The sequence below is a fragment of the Natrix helvetica genome, assembly GCF_964273705.1.
Source record: "Natrix helvetica genome assembly, chromosome: 14".
NCBI classification, from domain to species: domain Eukaryota; kingdom Metazoa; phylum Chordata; class Lepidosauria; order Squamata; family Natricidae; genus Natrix; species Natrix helvetica.
The window spans coordinates 4654692-4674485 of NC_138564.1; the positions used below are offsets into that span (position 1 = coordinate 4654692).

At 45.8% G+C, this 19794-nt stretch overlaps 1 protein-coding gene across 1 annotated transcript in view; it reads left to right on the forward strand.

Annotated features, from left to right (window-relative positions):
- The window catches only part of LOC309399054 (transmembrane protein 132C-like), a gene marked incomplete at its 5' end in the record, with an annotated part of 191604 nt that overhangs the window by 120143 nt on the left and 51667 nt on the right, over positions 1-19794 (forward strand). Inside the window, one exon of the mRNA XM_081966520.1 lies at positions 368-514. Within this exon, the coding sequence (XP_081822646.1) occupies positions 368-514 (147 nt within the window). The remainder of the gene's footprint in view (positions 1-367; positions 515-19794) is intronic.

Consider the following 19794-nt stretch of genomic DNA (forward strand, 5'->3'; position numbering starts at 1 on the left):
CGTAACAGAGGGAGCTCCCGTGACTTGTCCCAGCTTCTGACAACCTAGCAGTTCTATTTGCACATTAAAATGCAAGTAGAAAAATAGGGACCAACTTTGGTGGGAAGGGAACAGTGTTCTGTGCACCTTCGGCATTGAGTCACGCCGGCCACATGACCATGGAGACGTCTTTGGACAGCGCTGGCTCTTCAGCTTTGAAATGGAGATGAGCACCGCCCCCTAGAGTCCGGAATGACTAGCACATATGTGCGAGGGGAACCTTTACCTTTAGTGGCATTCTGTACAGGTGGCCATGTGCCCATTAGAATGATCCTTCTCCTTTATATCAATTTTTTCCCTTTTTCTTTTTGCAACCTTCCTTCCACAGGGCCAAAGTGAAGAAGGGAGTAAACATTCTGAGCGCCAAAATCAGCGAGCTACGGCAGTGGGATGTGATGCAGGAGGTCAGTAACGGCGGGAAGCATTCGACAATGGCTGTGATGTGTCACAGAATCAAGGCGAATTCACGCGGCAGGTGAGTGACAGCCGGAGCTTCAGCCTGTTGAGCCTTCTGCCCTCTTTCATTTTGATCAAAATGGGAAGGACGCCTTTGCTAAGGGGAAGCATGGAGAGGAGGGAGGGAGGGGAGGAAGGATGGAGGGAGAGCAATGAGAAGGAAGTAAGGAAGGAGGGAGGAGGAGAGTGATGAGGAGGGAGGGAGGGAGGGGTGACAATGAGAGAGGGGAGAGGGAAGGAAGGAAGGAAAGGAGGGAGGGGAGGGAAGGAAAGAGAGGAGGAAGGGACAGCAATGAGAAGGAAAAAAGGAAGGGAGGGAAGGAGAGAGGGAGGGGAGAGTAATGAGAAGGGAGGGAGGAGAGGAAAGAGGAGGGAGGGAAGGAGGGCAATGAGAAGGAAGTGGGGGAGGGAGGGAAGGAGAGAGGGGTGGCAATGAGAGAGGGGAGAGAGAAGGAAGGAAGGAAAGAAGGAAGGAAAGGAAAGAAGGGCGATGAGAAAGAGGTGGGGGAGGGAGGGAAGGAGAGAGGGGAGAGGGAAGGAAGGAAAGAAAGAAAGAAAGATGGAAGGAAGGGCAATGAGAAGGAAGTTTGGGAGGGAGGGAGGGAGAGATGGGTGGCAGTGAAAGAGGGGAGAGGGAAGGAAGGAAAGAAAGAAGGAAAGAAGGAAGGGCAATGAGAAGGAGTGGGGAAGGGAGGGATGGCAATGAAAGAGGGGAGAGGGAAGGAAGGAAGGAAGGAAGGAAGGAAGGAAGGAAGGAAGGAAGGAAGGAAGGAAGGAAGGAATCCTTGTCAATGTGAGCTTCTAAGAGTCCCTTTTTCTGAAGAATCAGGAAGCCACCCAGAAGGACTTTGTATGTTCTAAACAGAACCTGAATAAGGCATCAAGGGGGAAAGGAGGAAGCATCTGAGCTCTTTGTGGCTGGGCTCCCACATTCCTCCTCCTTTGCCCCATTACGAGGAGAAAGAAGGCACTTTCCTCAACGCTGCTTTGTTCTCTAATGAAGAATCCCAGATTCAAAATACATTAGGGCTTTTAAAGAAATAATTGGCTGCCTTTCTCCTTTCCGATATTACTTTGATAGGCGATCGGGGGGGCGGGGGGGGGAGAGAGAGAAGCGTTGGGCCTCTGCAGGCAGAGCGAGAGATGCTTTGATCCGGTCTCTGCTTCCTCAGAGCATCTGAGCAGGAGTCCTCCAACCGTCCACCATCCTGTCCAGCGAATGGGTCCTGGTTCCCAGTGGCTCCCAGTGGCTCTTAGCACTGCATTGGCTGGACAATAGATGAAGGAAACAAACTGTCAGGGTCCCAAGTCAAAGACCCCCAGCGAAAGAAGACTCCGAGGCTTGAAGTTCCTCAAAGTTCCCTTGGATTAGAGATGTCCTATTGGCACATCTGGGAAAACCCGAACCTGAAAGCTTCCAGGTGTTCCCCACCCAAAAGAAAGTCCAAGTCCCTGCCCAGCACCCACATGTCCATCCCATGGTCCAATCAGGCACCGTCCAAAACTGGAGATGCCTCCCAGTCACGCCCCTCCAGGTGCAGGGCAGGATGTCCTTGACTCTCTGAGAGAGGAATGTTATTTTGACTATATATCTCCCAGACTGAGGGGTGAACTATTACCGGTTCCGGCTGGTTTACCCAAATGGGTAGTAAAAAAATGCTTTTAAAAAGTTTTTTAAAAGTTCCAAAGATCATGAACAAAGTTTGTCATCCAGCTGATTGTTGGAGGAGGAGGAGGAGGAGGACGATGACAACTCTGGGGTCCTTAGTTCTTTCTGAGCTTGGTGGTTTTCTTGCAGACATTTCATGACCCAACTAGGGAACATCATCAGTGCTAGAAGGGAGGGGGGTTTTCAGGGAGGAGGAGGAGGGCAACTCTGGGGTCATTTTTTTCTGAGCTTGGTGGTTTTCTTGCAGACATTCCATGACCCAACTAAGTAATGGCATCAGTGCTAGAAGGGAGTGGGGTTTGTGGAGTGGAGGAGGAAAAGGAGAAAGAAAAGGAGGGGAAAGACTTCGAGGTCCTTGGTGCTCTCTGAGTTAGGTGGTTTTCTTGCCGACGTTTCACAACCCAACTAGGTAACATCATCAGTGATAGGAGGGAGTGGGGTTTGTGGGGAGGAGGTGAAAGAGAAAGAGAAGGAAAATAACGGCGGTGCCTATTGGCGTTTTTCCTGCATAATTTCATTACCCAACCGGATCACTTCATCGAGGCTAGCGGATTCCTCCCAGCACTGAAGATGTTACCAAGTTGGGTCACGAAACGTCTGCGAATAAACAACGGGACTCAAAGAGCACCAAGGACCCCACAATCCTCCTCCTTCTATCTCTCTCCCTCCTTCTGCCTCCCCCTCTTCCTCCAGCAGTGATGATGTTCCCTAATTGGGTCATGAAACATCAGAAAGAAAGAAAGAAAGAAAGAAAGAAAGAAAGAAAGAAAGAAAGAAAGAAAGAAAGAAAGAAAGAAAGAAAGAAAGAAAGAAAGAAAGAAAGAAAGAAAGAAAGAAAGAAAGAAAGAAAGAAAGAAAGAAAGAAAGAAAAAGAAAGAGAGAGAAAGAAAGAAAGAGAAAGGAAGGAAGGAAGGAAGGAAGGAAGGAAGGAAGGAAGGAAGGAAGGAAGGAAGGAAAAAAAGCCAAGTTCATAGAACAAAACCATGGAGCCAACTGTTACAATACAATACAATAGTAGAGTTGGAAGGGACCTTGGAGGTCTTCTAGTCCAACCCCCTGCCTAGGCTTCATCCATCATCCAGCCAACAACAACCTCTTTCTCTCGTGTGGTTGGTTTGCTCCTCCACGTAAGACCGGCATGACCTTGGGAGTCACGCAAACGGGCCACCGAGAGAGCTTCCCCTGTTTTCCCATCCGCGGGGAAGAAAGCAACAGATGTGTCCACCCATTTGGGAAACCCGTCGAGATGCAAGGCTTAATTAATTCTCTTTTATTTTGAGATGATCTCGGAGGGCGCCGTCTTCCCTCCCGTGCACCGAAGCCACATTTATTGATAGGGTGGCTCGAAGGGATGGGAGTGGAAAGCTAATGTGCCAAAACTCTTGGAGCAATTTCTTTTTCCCCTGGGTATTGTCACCCATTCCATCAAACTGCAGATAGCAAAAAAGGAAAAGAGATATATTTTTCCCCCTAAAGAGAACTCCCGGCACAAGGAGCTCTTCCTTCTTCTGTGAACAGGGAATTCTGGTCCCCTTGAGAACGTCCACGGGCGCATGAGTGACCTCTGGGAGCCTCTTGCATTTCCCAGCATTTCCTGTATCTTCAGCTTCTGGCATCACGTCTTCGTTTTGCTTACATGGGCCACGAAAATGCATCTAACTTAGATTATTCTATTCTGTCCTAGTCTGGGATGCCTTCCTTCCTCCCTCCCTCCCGCCCTCCCTTCTTTCCTCCCTTTCTTCCTTCCTCCCTCCTCCCTTCTTTCCTTTCTTCATTTATTCCCTGCTCCCTTTTTCCTTTCCTTCCTTCCCTTCCTTTCCTCCCTCCCTTCTTTCTTTCTTTCTTCCTTCCTACCTATGTACCCTCCCTCCCTCCTTTACTCCTTCCCCCCCTCTTTCCTTTCTTCATTTCTTCCCTCCCTCCCTAACACCTTCCTTTCTTCCCCCTCCCTCTTTACTTTCTTCATTTCTTCCCTCCCTCCCTTTTTCCTTCCTTCCCTTCCTTCCTCCCTCCCTCTTTCTTTCCTTCATTTCTTCCCTCTCCCTTTTTCCTTTCCTTCCTCCCTTCTTCTCTCCCTTCTTCCTCCCTCTCCTTTGTTCCTTCCCTCCTTCCTTTGTTCCTTCCCTCCCACCTTCCTTTTCCCCCCTCCCTCTTTCCTTTCCTTTCTTCCCTCCCTCCCTTTTTCCTTTCCTTCCTTCCTTCCCTCCCTCCCTCTTTCCTTCCTTCATTTCTTCCCTCTCCCTTTTTCCTTTCCTTCCTCCCTTCTTTCATCCCTTCTTCCTCCCTCCCTCCTTTATTCTTTCCTTCCCTCCCACCTTCCTTTCTCCCCCCTCCCTCTTTCCTTTCTTCATTTCTTTCCTCCCTCTCTTTTTCCTTTCCTTCCTTCCTTCCTCCTTCCTCTCTTTCTTCCTTCCTTCTTCTTCTTTCCTTCCCTCGCTCCCTCCATCCCTCCTTCCTTCCTCTCTCCCCCTCCCCCACAGAACCAGGCTCTCAGAATCCTCCAAAGGCTTCTTCACCAGTCCCATCTGCACAGAGCAGTTATTTCTATTAACACTAATTTAATTTGGCAACGGTCTACATTCCCTTAATGGGATCATTCTGCTCCCGGGTGGTGGGCTGGCTTTTTGGGGGGTTTTCTGTTTTGCCTTTTTCCTTTTTCCGAAGCGATTTCACAGAACTATTTATCTCCAAGACGGGACGCAGATCCCCAGATTCCTGCCTCTTGAGTTTTTGCAGCAGGGCTTTTGACACCCTCCTCGGAGTCAAGAGATTTAAGGATGCAGAAAGGGAAAGAGGAGAAGCTGGAGATAATCAGCAGATGGGAGAGGAATCCAATTGCGGATTCCCGAAAAAGGAGCATCTCAGGGCGAGATCTGACCATCCAGGAGGCTAAATGACGCTGAATTGACAACACAACCTTGTAACGGGGTGAGAGAAATTCTTACGGTGAAGACTTCAGACCTCACTGTGACTGCAATCATCGATCGAGCGGTCTCAGAAATTCAGCTGAGCAAAAAACAACCATTTTTTCAATGTTCCTCACTGCTCTTTTGAGAAACTTCAGTTCTGAGCTGGCCAGAAATGATTATGCTTAATAGCAATAGCACTTAGACGTGTATACCACTTCATAGTGCTTTTTACAGCCTTCTCTAAGCAGTTTACAGAGTCAGCCTCTCGCCCCCAACAATATGGGTCCCCATTTTACCCACCTCGGAAGGAGGGAAGGATGAGTCAACCTTGAGCCAGTCAGGACGGAAGTGATAGCAGTTGCTAGAATTGCATTCTATCCACTGCCCACCAAGGAAGGAAGGAAGGAAGGAAGGAGGGAGGGAGGGAGGGAGGGAGGGAGGAAGGAAGGAAGGAAGGATGGAAGGAAGGAAGGAAGGAAGGAAGGAAGGAAGGAAGGGGGAAAGGAAGAGCAATACACTTAGACGTATATACTGCTTCATAATGCTTTACAGCCCTCTCTAAGCAGTTTACAGAATCAGCCTCTTGCCCCCAACAATCTGGGTCCTCATTTTACCCACCTCGGAAGGAGGGAAGGATGAGTCAACTTTGAGCCTGGTGAGATTCGAACTGCTAAACTGCTGGCAGTCAGTGATCAGCAGAAGTATCCTGCAGTACTGCACTCTAAACATTGCACGCCATGGAAGGAAGGAAGGAAGGAAGGAAGGAAGGAAGGAAGGAAGGAAGGAAAGAAGGAAGGAAGGAAGGAAGGAAGGAAGGAAGGAAGGAAGGAAGGAAGGGAACAGCACAGCACAGCACAGCAATAGCATCTAGACTTATATACCGCTTAACAATGCTTTATAGCCCTCTCTAAGCGGTTTACAGAGTCAGCCTCTTGCCCCCAACAATCTGGGTCCTCATTTTACCCACCTCGGAAGGATGGAAGGATGGGTCAACCTTGAGCCAGTGAGAATCGAACTGCTGGCACTGGGTAGAGTTAGCCTGCAATACTACATTCTAATCATTGTGGGAAGGAAGGAAGGAACAGCAATAACAATGGCACTTATATACCGCTTAACAATGCTTTATAGCCCTCTCTAAGCGGTTTGCAGAGTCAGCCTGTTGCCCCCCAAAATCTGGGTCCCCATTTTACCCACCTCGGAAGGATGGAAGGCTGAGTCAACCTTAAGCCTGGTGAGATTCGAACTACTAAACTGCAGTCAGCTGGCAGTCAGCAGAAATAGCCTGCAGTACTGCACTCTGACCACTGCCCCACCGCGGCTCCTGCGTTGTGCACCCCGATTCTTGCCTTGTTCCTTTTTTGAAAGCACGGAAAATATATATTCTCTGCCTCCCCTGTTCTACGCCTTCCCCACCCCCCTTTTGCTATCTTCATAGCCACGCTTGATCATCCTGGGCCGAGAAGGGTTTGTGACTTTAAACAAAACAAAACAAAAAGACAAAATGATGCATAACAGAGGTGGGCTCCGGGCCCCTCCCTCCCCTGCAGGCTCAAAGCACCATGGAAATCAGAACATCTGCTGGAATTCGCGAGCAGCTGACTTCAGCGAGAGAAATCACTTCCTTGGCTTTCGATAATGGCGAGAAGAATAAATCACCCAGGCAATAAAAGTTGGAAGGCCGGGAGGGGCCGAAACCCCTTGATCTAACATCTTTAAAAGAAAGTGAATAACAATCCCATTAGCATTCTGCAGGCAGCAAGGCCCCAAACTTTTCCAGACAATGCGCTGTTGACGAAAAAGAAAATAAAAAATAAATCACAGATAACTTTGAAGCCTATCGGCATTCAGAATAGAATAAGAGAAGGGACCTTGGAGGTCTTCTAGTCCAACCCCCTGCTCAGGCAAGGAAACCTTCTACCATTCCAGATCAATGGTTGTTCAATCTCTTCTTAAAAACCTCCAGCGATGCAGCGCCCATAAGTTTTGGAGGCAAGGCGTTCCATTGAGTAACAGAATAATGGAGTTGGAAGAGACCTTGGAGGTAGATAGATACAGATTAACAGAGTTGGAAGGGACCTTGGAGGTCTTCTAGTCCCACCCCCTGCTCGGGCAGGCAACCCTATGTCATTCTGGACAAATGGTTCTCCTGTCTCTTCTTGAAAACTTGCAGTGATGAAGCACCCACAGCTTCTGAATTTCCACTTGTTAATTGTTCTAACTGTCAGGAAATGTCTCCTTAGTTCTAGGTTGTTTCTCTCCTTGGTCAGTTTCCATCCATTCTTCCTTGTCTGGCCTCGGGGAGAAGAGCTTGACCCCCTCCTCTCTGTGGCAGCCCCTCCGATATTGGAAGACTGCTCTCCTGTCTCCCCTGGTCCTTCTCTTCACTAGACTAGCCATGCCCAATTCCTGCAATCGTTCATCATATGTTTTAGTTTCCAGGCTTTTGATATATTCAGATTAAAAGAGTTTGAAGGGGCCTTGTAGGTCATCTAGTCCAACCCTCCACTGAAGCAGGAGACCCTACACCATTTCTGACAGATGGCAGTCCAGTCTCTTCTTGAAAGCCTCCAGGGATGAAGCTCCCCCAACTTCCAAAGGCAACTTCTGTTCCATCAGTTGATTGTTCTCCCTGTCAGAAAATTCCTCCTTATTTCCAGGTTGAATCTCTCCATCCATTCTTCCTTGTCTGGCCTTTGGGTGCCTTGGAGAATAGCTTGACCCCCTTCCTCTCTGTTGCAGCCCCTCAAATATTGAAAGACTGTCTCCCCTGGTTCTTCTCTTCCCTAGACCAGCCATGCCCAGTTCCTGTAACTGTTCTTCATATGTTTTAGCCTCCAGTCCCCTCATTCATCCTGGTTGTTCTTCTCTGCACTCTTTCTAGAGTCTCAATACCTTTTTTTAAATATTGTGGTAACCAGTTTCTCACTAGCTGGTGATCAAAATGGCAAAAGAGATTTGTGCCCATGATAAGGGACGAGTTGCACAAACTTCACACATTGCTTCTGCTCAACTATCTTCTAGAATCATGTAGAGGCTTTTTAACCCAGGTTAAACGGCGAGAGGTCCCACTTTCCTTCCCAGGAATTAGCTTCAATGAAGAACGCCTTAGAAATCTTGACAACAGGCTGGGCAAATATACCTCTCGTGATTTACTTAGAGTAGATTTACGAACTAGAAAGAAAGAGAAAGAGCAGAGGTCTTGTAGGGTTTGATGAACGCAAGTCAGGATGGGGGCCATATGGGAGGTTGATACTATCCCATCATGCAACTTGGAGTAAAGGATGGAAACCCATGAAGTAGAGAAACAACCTAGAGAAGAGGAATGGCTTGCCTCCAGAAGTTACGTATGCTCCGTCACTGGAAGTTTTCAAGAAGAAACTGGACAGTGCTGAAACAGGAGCATGCGCATGGGGGAGCACTGGAAAGCAGAAGAGCAGCTCCCTGGTGCGCATGCCTGCACCAGGAAGCGGAGCGTCTGGTTTCCAGTATGTGCATGCACACCGCTCACCTGGTCTTTTGGTTTCTGCACACATGCGCCCCGAAGAGCAGCTGGCCTGCACGCATGCACACACCAGAAACTGGAAGCTCAGCTTCCTGGTGCAGGCATGCATGCCAGGGAGCAGCTCTTCCAGTTTCCGGCACTCCCCCGCACCTGAAGACCAGCTGGCCTGCACGCATGTGCACGCTGGAACTCGGAAGAGCAACAGGTGGCGGCTGGCGTGCCCAGAGAGATGGCTCTGTGTTGCACTTCCGGCATACATGCCATAGGTCCACCATCATGGGTATAGGGTCTCTTGCTTGGGAAGGAGGTTGGACTAGAAGACCTCTAAGGTCCCTTCCAGCTCTGTCATTTTGTTCTGTCCTGTAACACCAGTATGGTCCTTAGGGTTGGGTTTTCCATCTTCTTCTTGAGTTCCAAGTCAAGGATTGGCCTCCCAGATCCTTCGCTTTCTCTCCTGCAAGGCCTAAATCTTCCCCTTGTTAACTCCAATCACTTGAGCAGGCAGTTCCTCCACTTATAACGTTGTACAGTGCGACATAATGGCTGTTATTCATCAACTTGATGTTCTGGCTTAACGATACCAATCACGCTCGACTCATCTCTCTCTTTCAATTCCAAATCAATTTCCCCCCGGAGGAAATTGATTTGATTAGTGATCCATTTGCTTCGCTTCTTTCAATTTGTTGAAGGTTGTTTGGGTGACCTCCCAGGAATCTCCCAGGCGTTGCGTCAAGCGCTTCCTATTTATAGCCTCACGCAGGGCAGGTCCAAGGGATGCACTGACTTCTTCATAACTCTCCACTGATAAGATTCCTACAGGAGGAATCCTGAGTTTTCTCGGCTTTGATGAATCAATCAGTCTATTAAGCCCTAAGGCCAGATATAGTAAAGTATGTAATAGTTGGGTGGGTGGGTGGATGGATGGATGGATGGATGGATGGATGGATAATAGATAGACAGGTAGATGATGATGATGATGATGATGAAGATAGATAGATAGATAGATAGATAGATAGATAGATAGATAGATAGATAGATAGATGATAGATAGATAGATATAGATGATAGATGATTGGATGGATGGATGGATGGATGGATGGATGGATGGATGGATGGATGGATAGATAGATAGATAGATAGATAGATAGATAGATAGATAGATAGATAGATAGATAGATAGATAGATAGATATAGATGATAGATGATGGATGGATGGATGGATGGATAGATAGAAATAGATAGATAGATAGATAGATAGATAGATAGATAGATAGATAGATGATAGATAGATAGATAGATAGATAGATAGATAGATAGATAGATAGATAGATAGATAGATAGAGTGGATAAGCCCAAGGCCGAAGATGGCAGGTGAGATCTTGCCGAAACGTTGCAAAGACAATCTCAATCCTACACGGGAAAAGACCCGAATACAACAAAACCAGCATACCTACACCCGTGAAAATCTACGAACATATATATATATGGATGGATGGATGGATGGATGGATGGATGGATGGATGGATGATAGACAGGTAGATGATAGATGATAAATTAGAGAGAGAGAGAGAGAGAGAGAGAGAGAGAGAGAGAGAGAGAGAGAGAGAGAGAGAGAGAGATAATGGATGGATAATAGATGATAGACAGGTAGATGATAGATTATAAATGATAGATAGATAGATAGATAGATAGATAGATAGATAGATAGATAGATAGATAGATAGATGGATGGATGGATGAGGATGGATGGATGGATGGATGGATGGATGGATAGATATAGATAGATAGATAGATAGATAGATAGATAGATAGATAGATGATAGATAGATAGATAGATGATAGATAGATAGATAGATAGATAGATAGAAGATAGATGATAGATAGATAGATGATAGATAGATAGATAGATAGATAGATAGATACCTAGATAGATAGATAGATAGATAGATAGATAGATAGATAGATAGATAGATAGATAGATAGATGATAGATAGATAGATAGATAGAAGATAGATAGTTCCCTTGGCACTTGGAACAGTATTTTAAATCTTGCATGAGAATTGGGCCAGCCCTCTGCACCTGCCTCCGTTTAGGCAACAAAGAAATTTACCTCTATAAACAGTTATATTGGAGAACAACGTATTTCGTATCCTACCCAAAGACCTCTGAAGGGAGACTTTGGTGAAAGTCAACTAAAAAGGGTTTCTAAATTCATAAGAAGGTGTCCGCAGCAATCTTGCACCCTGGCCTGTAGAAGTAGTTCCAGCTGTGTAGCAAGATTGCCCTTTCTCCTCCATTCTCACCTCAAACCGAAGGGTGGAGAAGACTATAGGAAGCCACCGAACACCTCACGCCTGTGTTTTGAGACACGTCAAGAGTTCCTAGGGCTTAGTTCCTGCATTATACTGTCTGCCAGAAGATGGTGCTGATGTTTAACTTCACTCCAGTTCACAAATGGAGATTTTGTGAACCTATCAGAGATCTTCTTCTTTTCCAAGATGTTTGGCTTTCACACACGTAACTTTCTCTTGGGGTTTTGTGGGTCAGTTGCTAATTCATTTCTGACTCCTCATGACCTCATGGACGTACCACGCCAGGTCCCACTGTCTTCTACTGATTCCCTGAGTTTGCCCAAACTCACGCCCACTGCTCCGATGACACTATCTAAGCCTCCCTTCTCCGTCTTCTTTGGCCTTCCATCTTTTCTGATCTCTGGGTCTTCTCCAAGGAGCCCTCTCTTCTCCTTTGGTGACCAAAGTATTTGAGGTTCAGGATCTGTCCTTCCAAAGGACAGCCCGGGTTCTTCATTTCCTTTAGGACGGACTGATTGGGTCGCCTTAGCAGTCCAAGAGACTTTCAAGAGTCTTCCACAACATCTGTAGATGTCTGTGACTACAATTTCCATCATCACCCAACACAGTCCTTTCTAGCTTGTGTAGAGATCCTGGGATCAAGTGTAGCTTCAGGATCTGTCCTTCCAAAGGACAGTCAGGGTTGATTTAATAGATAACAGATTAACAGAGTTGGTAGGTCATCTAGTCCAATCCCCCATCCAAGCAGGAGACTCTACTCCATCTCTAAGTGATGGCAGTCCAGTCTCTTCTTGAAAGCCTCCAGTGATGAAGCTCCCACAACTTCTGTTCCACTGGTTGATTGTTCTCACTGTCAGAAAATGTTTCCTTATTTCCAAGTTCAGTTTCCATCCATTATTCCTTGTCTGGCCTTCAGGTGCTTTGGAGAATAGCTTGACCCACTCCTCTCTGTGGCAGCCCCTCCAATATTGGAAGACTGTTATCATGTCTGCTATCAAGGTCCTTCTCTTCACTAAACTAGCCATGCCCAATTCCTGCAACCATCCATTGTATGCTTTAGCCTCCAGGCCTTTGATCATCTTAGATACACACAAACAGAGTTGGAAGGGACCTTGTAGGTCATCTAGTCCAACCCCCCCCCTGCTCAAGCAGGAAACCCTACACCATTTCTGACAGATGGCTGTCCAATCTTTTCTTGAAAGCCTCCAGTGATGAAGCTCCCACAACTTCTCCTTTGAAGTCTCCTTTGCAGTCTTAAGGAACTCTCAAAAGTCTTCTCCAACATTCTCCAGATATATATGACTACAATCTCCATAATCACTCAACCCACCCTTTTTAGCTTGTGTAGAGATCCTGTGATCAAGTGTAGGACTTTATGCAATCTAGGTGTAGATGAGGACTATGGAAGCCTTAGAAGCTTCTTCATGTCAGCTTAGTTTTGACTAGCTATAAGAATGGTTTCATCCTTACTTGGAAATATGGACTGAACCTTGGATCTTTTGTTCTTTGCCTGGAGCTACAGATCTCCACCAAAGGACACACAACACTGTTCCATCTTAGCCTGGTTGTGATCCCTGAGTGGGTAGGATTTGGATCCCAAGCTGGCTTAGACCAACCTCGTAAGCAGAAAATTAGGAGGAAGCAGGTATGCTTTTATTTGCCACATGAAGTAGCTTTCCCTCATGAGTTCCAAAGCCTTGACAATTGATGGATTTTAGCTGCTAAACCGTGATTCCTTCTGCGGTTAAAAAAAACAACAACCCACCGTGTTCTCTTTTTTGTGGTGGCTAAGTTCAGATAATGTTTCTCTCATTTTGACTCTTTTAAAGAGAGCTCTTTGTCTGCTCTTTTGAACAATTTCTGTTTAATTTTTATGATGCTCATATTTCTTGATGCTTGTTTATTGCACTGGGCTTGGATTGATTGAATGTATATTTTATGATTGCAAACTGCTCTGAGATTTTTTTTTTGATTATTTTGTGTGTGGGGGGAAACACAAGTTGTCACCAGTCCAGGATGGGAGTATGGATTTTCACACCCAGAAGGCGCCTTTTTTTTCCTGAGGCATTATATCTATATTGTGGATGCTTTTGTCACTGTTATTATTTCACAAATACCTTTTTAAAAAATGGAACAGTGCAATATAAAAACATTGAATTAGTAGCTGTGCCATGGTGCCAGAAAGATCTAGACAAATTCAGCAGAAAGGCTGAGGCAAAGCAAGTGTATAAATTATCTGGATTTATTGCAGACAGAAAGGTACAGTGGATTTTTTTTTATTTACTTAAAAAATGGAACCGTCTGGAGCATGGAAATAATTGGAAGGGATGAGGTTCAAGGTTAATATATCCTCCCCTAAATCAAAGTCATCGGAGGGTGGGGTTAAAAAATAAAGATGGCATCCATGACCTGTCAAAAAGGGTGGGGCTTCGATCACAAAATTAAAGCCACCATCTTCACTTGTTCTAATCCCCTTGAAGAAAACGATGGGACTCAACCCATACATTTAAAAATATAAATAAAACTAGGATGTGAAACAAGGCATATAGCTGAAGGTGCTGACTAGTTGGTGAATTAGAAGGGGGGGGAGCCTTGCTGACTGGGGAATTCTGGGAGTTGAAGTCCACACATTTGAAGGTTGTCATGATGAGTGAATATTCTGGGTGTTGAAGTCTACATATCTTAAGGTTGAAGTCCATACATTGTAAGGTTGTCACACTGATTGAGAATTCTGGGAGTTGAAGTCTACATATCTTAAGGTTGAAGTCCATACATTGTGAGGTTGTTGTGCTGCCTGGGGAATTCTGGGTGTTGAAGTCTACATATCTTAAGGTTGAAGTCCATACATTGTAAGGTTGTTGTGCTGGTGGGGAATTCTGGGTGTTGAAGTCTACATATCTTAAGGTTGAAGTCCATACATTGTAAGGTTGTTGTGCTGGCTGGGGAATTCTGGGTGTTGAAGTCTACATATCTTAAGGTTGAAGTCCATACATTGTAAGGTTGTTGTGCTGGCTGGGGAATTCAGGGTGTTGAAGTCTACATAGCTTAAGGTTGAAGTCCATACATTGTAAGGTTGTTGTGCTGGCTGGGGAATTCTGGGTGTTGAAGTCTACATAGCTTAAGGTTGAAGTCCATACATTGTAAGGTTGTTGTGCTGGCTGGGGAATTCTGGGTGTTGAAGTCTACATAGCTTAAGGTTGAAGTCCATACATTGTAAGGTTGTTGTGCTGGCTGGGGAATTCTCGGTGTTGAAGTCTACATATCTTAAGGTTGAAGTCCATACATTGTAAGGTTGTTGTGCTGGTTGGGGAATTCTGGGTGTTGAAGTCTACATATCTTAAGGTTGAAGTTCATACATTGTAAGGTTGTTGTGCTGGCTGGGGAATTCTGGGAGTTGAAGTCTACATATCTTAAGGTTGAAGTCCATACATTGTAAGGTTGTTGTGCTGGCTGGGGAATTCTGGGTGTTGAAGTCTACATATCTTAAGGTTGAAGTGCATACATTGTAAGGTTGTTGTGCTGGTGGGGAATTCTGGGAGTTGAAATCTACATATCTTAAGGTTGAAGTCCATACATTGTAAGGTTGTTGTGCTGGCTGGGGAATTCTGGGTGTTGAAGTCTACATATCTTAAGGTTGAAGTGCATACATTGTAAGGTTGTTGTGCTGGCTGGGGAATTCTGGGTGTTGAAGTCTACATATCTTAAGGTTGAAGTCCATACATTGTAAGGTTATTGTGCTGGCTGGGGAATTCTGGGTGTTGAAGTCCACGCAACTGAAGGTTGAAGTCCACACATCTTAAAGTTGTCATGCTGGTTGGGCAATTCTGGGAGTTAAAGTCTATGAATCATAAGGTTGAAGTCCACACATCTTTAGGTAGTCATGCTGAAGTCCATACATCTTAATATTGAAGTCCACAGATCTTAAGATTGTCATGCTGGCTGAGGAATTCTGGAAGTCCATACATTTTCAAGTGGCCATGGTTGAGAAACACAGGAGTGGCATGGTGGGCTAGAGATGGAGCTCTCCCCTCACAATCAGGAGGCTGTGAGTTCAATTCTAGGTAGAGGCAGATATTTTTCTCTCTGGGCACGTTGAGAATATATCTGCTGAATAAAACTCCACGTTGGCGATAGGAAGGGCATCTGGCCAGTAAACACCGTGCTCCATTGAGTTGCCCAAACTTATGGGGATCATTAAAAGAGGATGATGATGATGGTTGAGAAACACCATTTTAAGGTATCAAGAGATAACTTGAGTTGACATCCCCATCATTTTCTTCAAGGCACTTTTCCTCCTTGTAGACACACTTTTCACTTGTGACACCTCAGCTTTTCCAGAAGCAGAAGCAGATGTTCATGAGAGATAAAAAGAGGTGATTATGCAATAAGATTGAGCAGTCTTTTGTAGTTAAGCACATCGAAGCTTAATCGAGAGAAGAAGGGAGCTATCCCCCCCGTTCATTGTTTTTCAATCATTTCTGATCAGTGTTAGAATGGCAGCTTGAATGCCTCTTCTCAAAACCTTTTTCCGCAGGGAAAAATTTATTAATTCCAACCGATGGTGTGTTTGTGTGGTTTTCCTCAAGGAAACAGTAAAACATGACAGGTATTTTTGTAAATGAAAGCAGTCAGGGAACATCTGTGGAAAGTGATAATGCCTAAGTAGTTTTGCTGTTGCTCTGAAAAACTTAGTTACATTCAGCGGAGATTAATTTTTCATTGTCCTCCAGTTAAGATGAGAATTGCTTACCCGGGATTACGGATGGAAAACATCACACGGGGCTGCAGATCATAAAAATTGGATGTGGATGGGAACATCAAATGGATCTCTAAATTTTGGAGAACAGAGGGAGACTCTATTCCCCTAACTTTTTCCGCGATGTTCTTACTTTAATAAATCATCACCTATGATGACCAAGACTTTTTGATATTTTGATGGAAATGTTGTGGTCCATCGGTCTGCAGAGCTGGCCAATAGATTCGGACAGTGAGGAGGATGGGGAGGAACATGGGCCAGTCCTGGAGTCTGGGGAAGGCTCTGATGAGGGCTCTGTGTCGGAGGCAGAGATGGGGCCAGGGCCATCTGGTTGTTATGTGCTGCCTCTGGAGCCTCCAAAGTCTAACATCAGTGAGGCAGAGGAACAGAGGGAGCCTGTTTCTAGTGCGTGCATGCGCAGAGCTGCCAGAAGGCAAGGACAGTTAAGACAAAAGGGGTGACTTGGGAGTAAGGCTTGGAGATTAGTGGCCCCTCCAACAAAGTGGAGCAAACGGAAGTGAGCTTTTGCAGGAAGCAACTTTGTTCGTTCTGGTTGGTTTAAACTCTGCAGCTCTGTTTTGACTCTGTGCTCCATTTGGCCTTTCAAAACTAATTGGCAATTAGGTCTTTGGCAGCATTTCAAGGGGGATAAAGGTGGATGCTTATCAGCTTTATCCCGAAAGGTTGTGGCAGACTTCTGTTGGATTCTTCACAACTGTTTGTGACTCATTACAGGGTGTGAATTAACATAATTCACATAAATAAAAAGAGGACTTTTGGGACTAAGTGTGTGATTTTTACTGTCTCAGGAAACTTAGGTAAGAACAGGAAGTTAAGATGTGCTCTGTTCTATGGACCCAAAATGAATTGGTCCAGTCTTTATTTAACAACTGGTGAAAAGGTTATCTTCTCCAGAGATTAGAGGAGCAAGTTGTCCTAATAGGAAGAAAGTAGTCTTGAGTGTCACCTACAGATGCACCTCCTCATCTTTGCTAGTGCTACCAAACCTCATGGGATGACACCTGCGTCACATCACAGGGGTCAAACCTGACTCCATATCTTGGTTGCACATCTGTCTTCTGGAGAGTGGAGTTGATATCTCAAGCCAATGATTCTTCTTCTTCTTCTTTTGCCATATCCATCATTGGACGTTGGCGATCACGTTGGCCAACCCTATTTTTGTCAACAGCTGCACGAAAAAGTGCTGCTGAGTTTTGTCCAAACTGGTCCCTTAGGTTTTGAAGCCATGAGATTCTTCTTCTGCCTGGACCTCCTTTGCCTTCAATCTTTCCCTGGAGAATTAAGGGAAGGATGGTGTTGCATCACATGTCCAAAATAGTCTAACTTTTGCTTTTTAATGGCTTTGATGATCTCCCTTGGCTTTCCCAAGTGGCTTTTCACCAGCTCATCTCTGATTTTGTCAACACAGCTTATACATAACAGCCGCTTGTCAATCCACATTTCTAATGCTTCTAGTCACTTCAAGTAGTTTTCTATCAGAGACCAACTCTCCCCTCCGTAGAGCAGGATAGAAAAGATGTAACATCTGACAAGGCTGATTTTCAGTCTTAGGCTTAGGTCGTGACTGCAGAAGACCTTTTTCAATTTGAAGTATGCTGTTCGAGCATTCTCGATCCTTGTCTTTACTTCAGTCATCATACCCAATTCCTGCAACTGTTTTGTTTAGATGAGTCTTCCAGAGATGCCAAAAGTGACCTCAGGATCTTCTTGAATAAATCCATGGCTTCCTCATTATGCTAAAGTGCTTCTACATGAGAGATGCTTTGCTTTCGTTGGTCCTCATGACCTGGAGCATGGAGCAATCTGTTGTGGCCCACCAACAGCCAGCGGAGCTGGTGGCAGGCTCAGACAGTGAGGAGGTTGGGGAGGAACATGGGCCAGTCCTGGAGTCTGGGGAAGGCTCTGATGAGGGCTCTGCATCGGAGGCAGAGATGGGGCCAGGGCTGTCCGATAGTTATCAGCTGCCTTCGGAGTCGAAGATAAGTGGGGCAGAAGAATAGCAGGAGCCTATTCCCAATGTGTGCATGCGCAGAACTGCCAGGAGAAGGGAACAGTTAAATTTTCTCTATCCTTGTCTTTACTTCACTGATCATGTCCCAGCTTTCATGTAAATTAGAACTGAGGTACGTGATCCTTTTGACTTTTCCTAGTGGCATTCCTTCCAAATTTATCAGTGGTAAATTCATGGCTAATTGGCTGAAAACCATGATCTTGGTTTTTGAGGTGTTAAGCTTCAAGCCATATTATTCAGGTATTTCGGAGACTCTGTTGATGAGGAGCTGAAGGTCTTAATGCTTACTGGCAAGCAGAAGCCAATGATTAGGGAAAGGAAATACTTCTCGGATAAATGTTCAGTTGGGTCAGTTCTTCAACTGTCCGAGCCTTCTGAGAAGCACAGAAGACACCAACGATTGAGAGTGTTGTGGCCTGCCAGCGGCCAGTGGAGCTGGCAGCAGATTCGGACAGTGAGGAGGTTGGGGAGGAACCTGGGCCAGTCTTGGAGTCTGGGGAAGTCTCTGAAGGGGGCTCTGCGTCGGAGGCAGAGAGGGGGCCAGGGCCATATGCCAGTTATCAGCTGCCTTCAGAGTCAGACATCAGTGAGGCAGACAAACAGCTGGAGCCTGTTCCCAGTGTGCGCATGCGCAGAGTGGCCAGATGAAGGGAACAGCTAAGGGACAAGGGTTGACTTGGGAGTAAGGCCACAGGTGATGATGAATGGACCCTTCAAGAGGAATTAAAAGAGGAGCGAAAGGAGAGTGGAGTTGCAGGAGACAATTAGTTCGTTTAATCGGTTTGTGACTCTCTGAGGCTCCTTGCCAAGTTTTGCAGATCTCGGCCTGGCAGCTCTCCAAGCCAGAGAAGGTCTGTGACTGTAAATCTTCCCTTGAAAGACTTTGCTGGATGGGAATGAGCAGAATTCACAGTCAATTAATAAAAGGGGTTTTTGCTGGGACAAGGAATTTGCTTCAGGCTCTTGGGAAGCTTCGGTCAGAACAGAGAGAGAGAAATGGAGACCAAGAATAAGGCTTTGCTCAAGAACTGATGATATTTATGACAAGAGGGACACCCTTTGAGTGGGGACTTTGCTTCAGGCAGGAAAGGATTGAGTGAAGTAAAATTAAGTCACACCAACATTGAAGACCAGTTTGTTTTCTTCTGCATCTTGCAACCTTATGAAGGGTCTGATTATTTGCGCCTGATATTAATAGCAATAGCCCTTAGACCTATATACCGCTTTACGGTGCTTTACAGCCTTTTCTAAGCAGTTTACAAAGTCAGTTTATTGCCCCCAACAATTTTATCCACTGTGGAAAGAGGGATGGCTGAGTCAATCTTGAGCCGGTCAAGATTGAACTCCTGGCAGTTGGCAGAATTAGCCTGCAATGCTGCCTTCAACCACTGCACACCATGGAAAGAAGGGAAGGAGGGAGGGAAAAGGAAGGAAGGATGAAGGGAGGAAGGAAAGTAAGAGCAATTGCACTTAGACTTATATACCGCTTCATAGTGCTTTTACAGCTCTCTCTCTAAGCGCTTTACAGAGTCAGCTTCTTGCCCCCAACTATCTTGGTCCTCATTTGACCCACCTCGGAAGGATGGAAGGCTGAGTCAACCTTGAGCCTGGTGAGATTCAAAGTGCCAAATTGTAGGCAGCTGGCAGTCGGCAGAAGTAGCCTGCAGTACTACACTCTAACCACTGCGCCACCGTGTCTCATCACGCTAATTAGCCTAGAAGATTTATTCAAGCCTACGCAGATGAATCTAGTCAACTAAAGTTCAGTATTACTGAATATTGATAAGCATTCAGGAGAGGTTGGGCTTGAACGTTTTGTGGGAGTGCAACAATGCTAAGCTGATGGCATGCTTAACTACACCCTCCAGCCAGAGGTGGGTTTCACATAATTTTACCACCGGGTCACCACGCACCGAAACTATGAGCGTGCACACCTTCTGTGCATGCACTTTGCTTGCACACACAACTTGCACGCATGCGTGCAGCTTAGAAAACATGGCTAAATAGGATGGCATAGACCCGGGGCAGGTGGACAGCCCACCCACAGGTCCCCACTACCGGTTCCCATGAACCAGTCCGAACTGACTGAATACCACCACTGCAGAGGTGGGTTTCTACC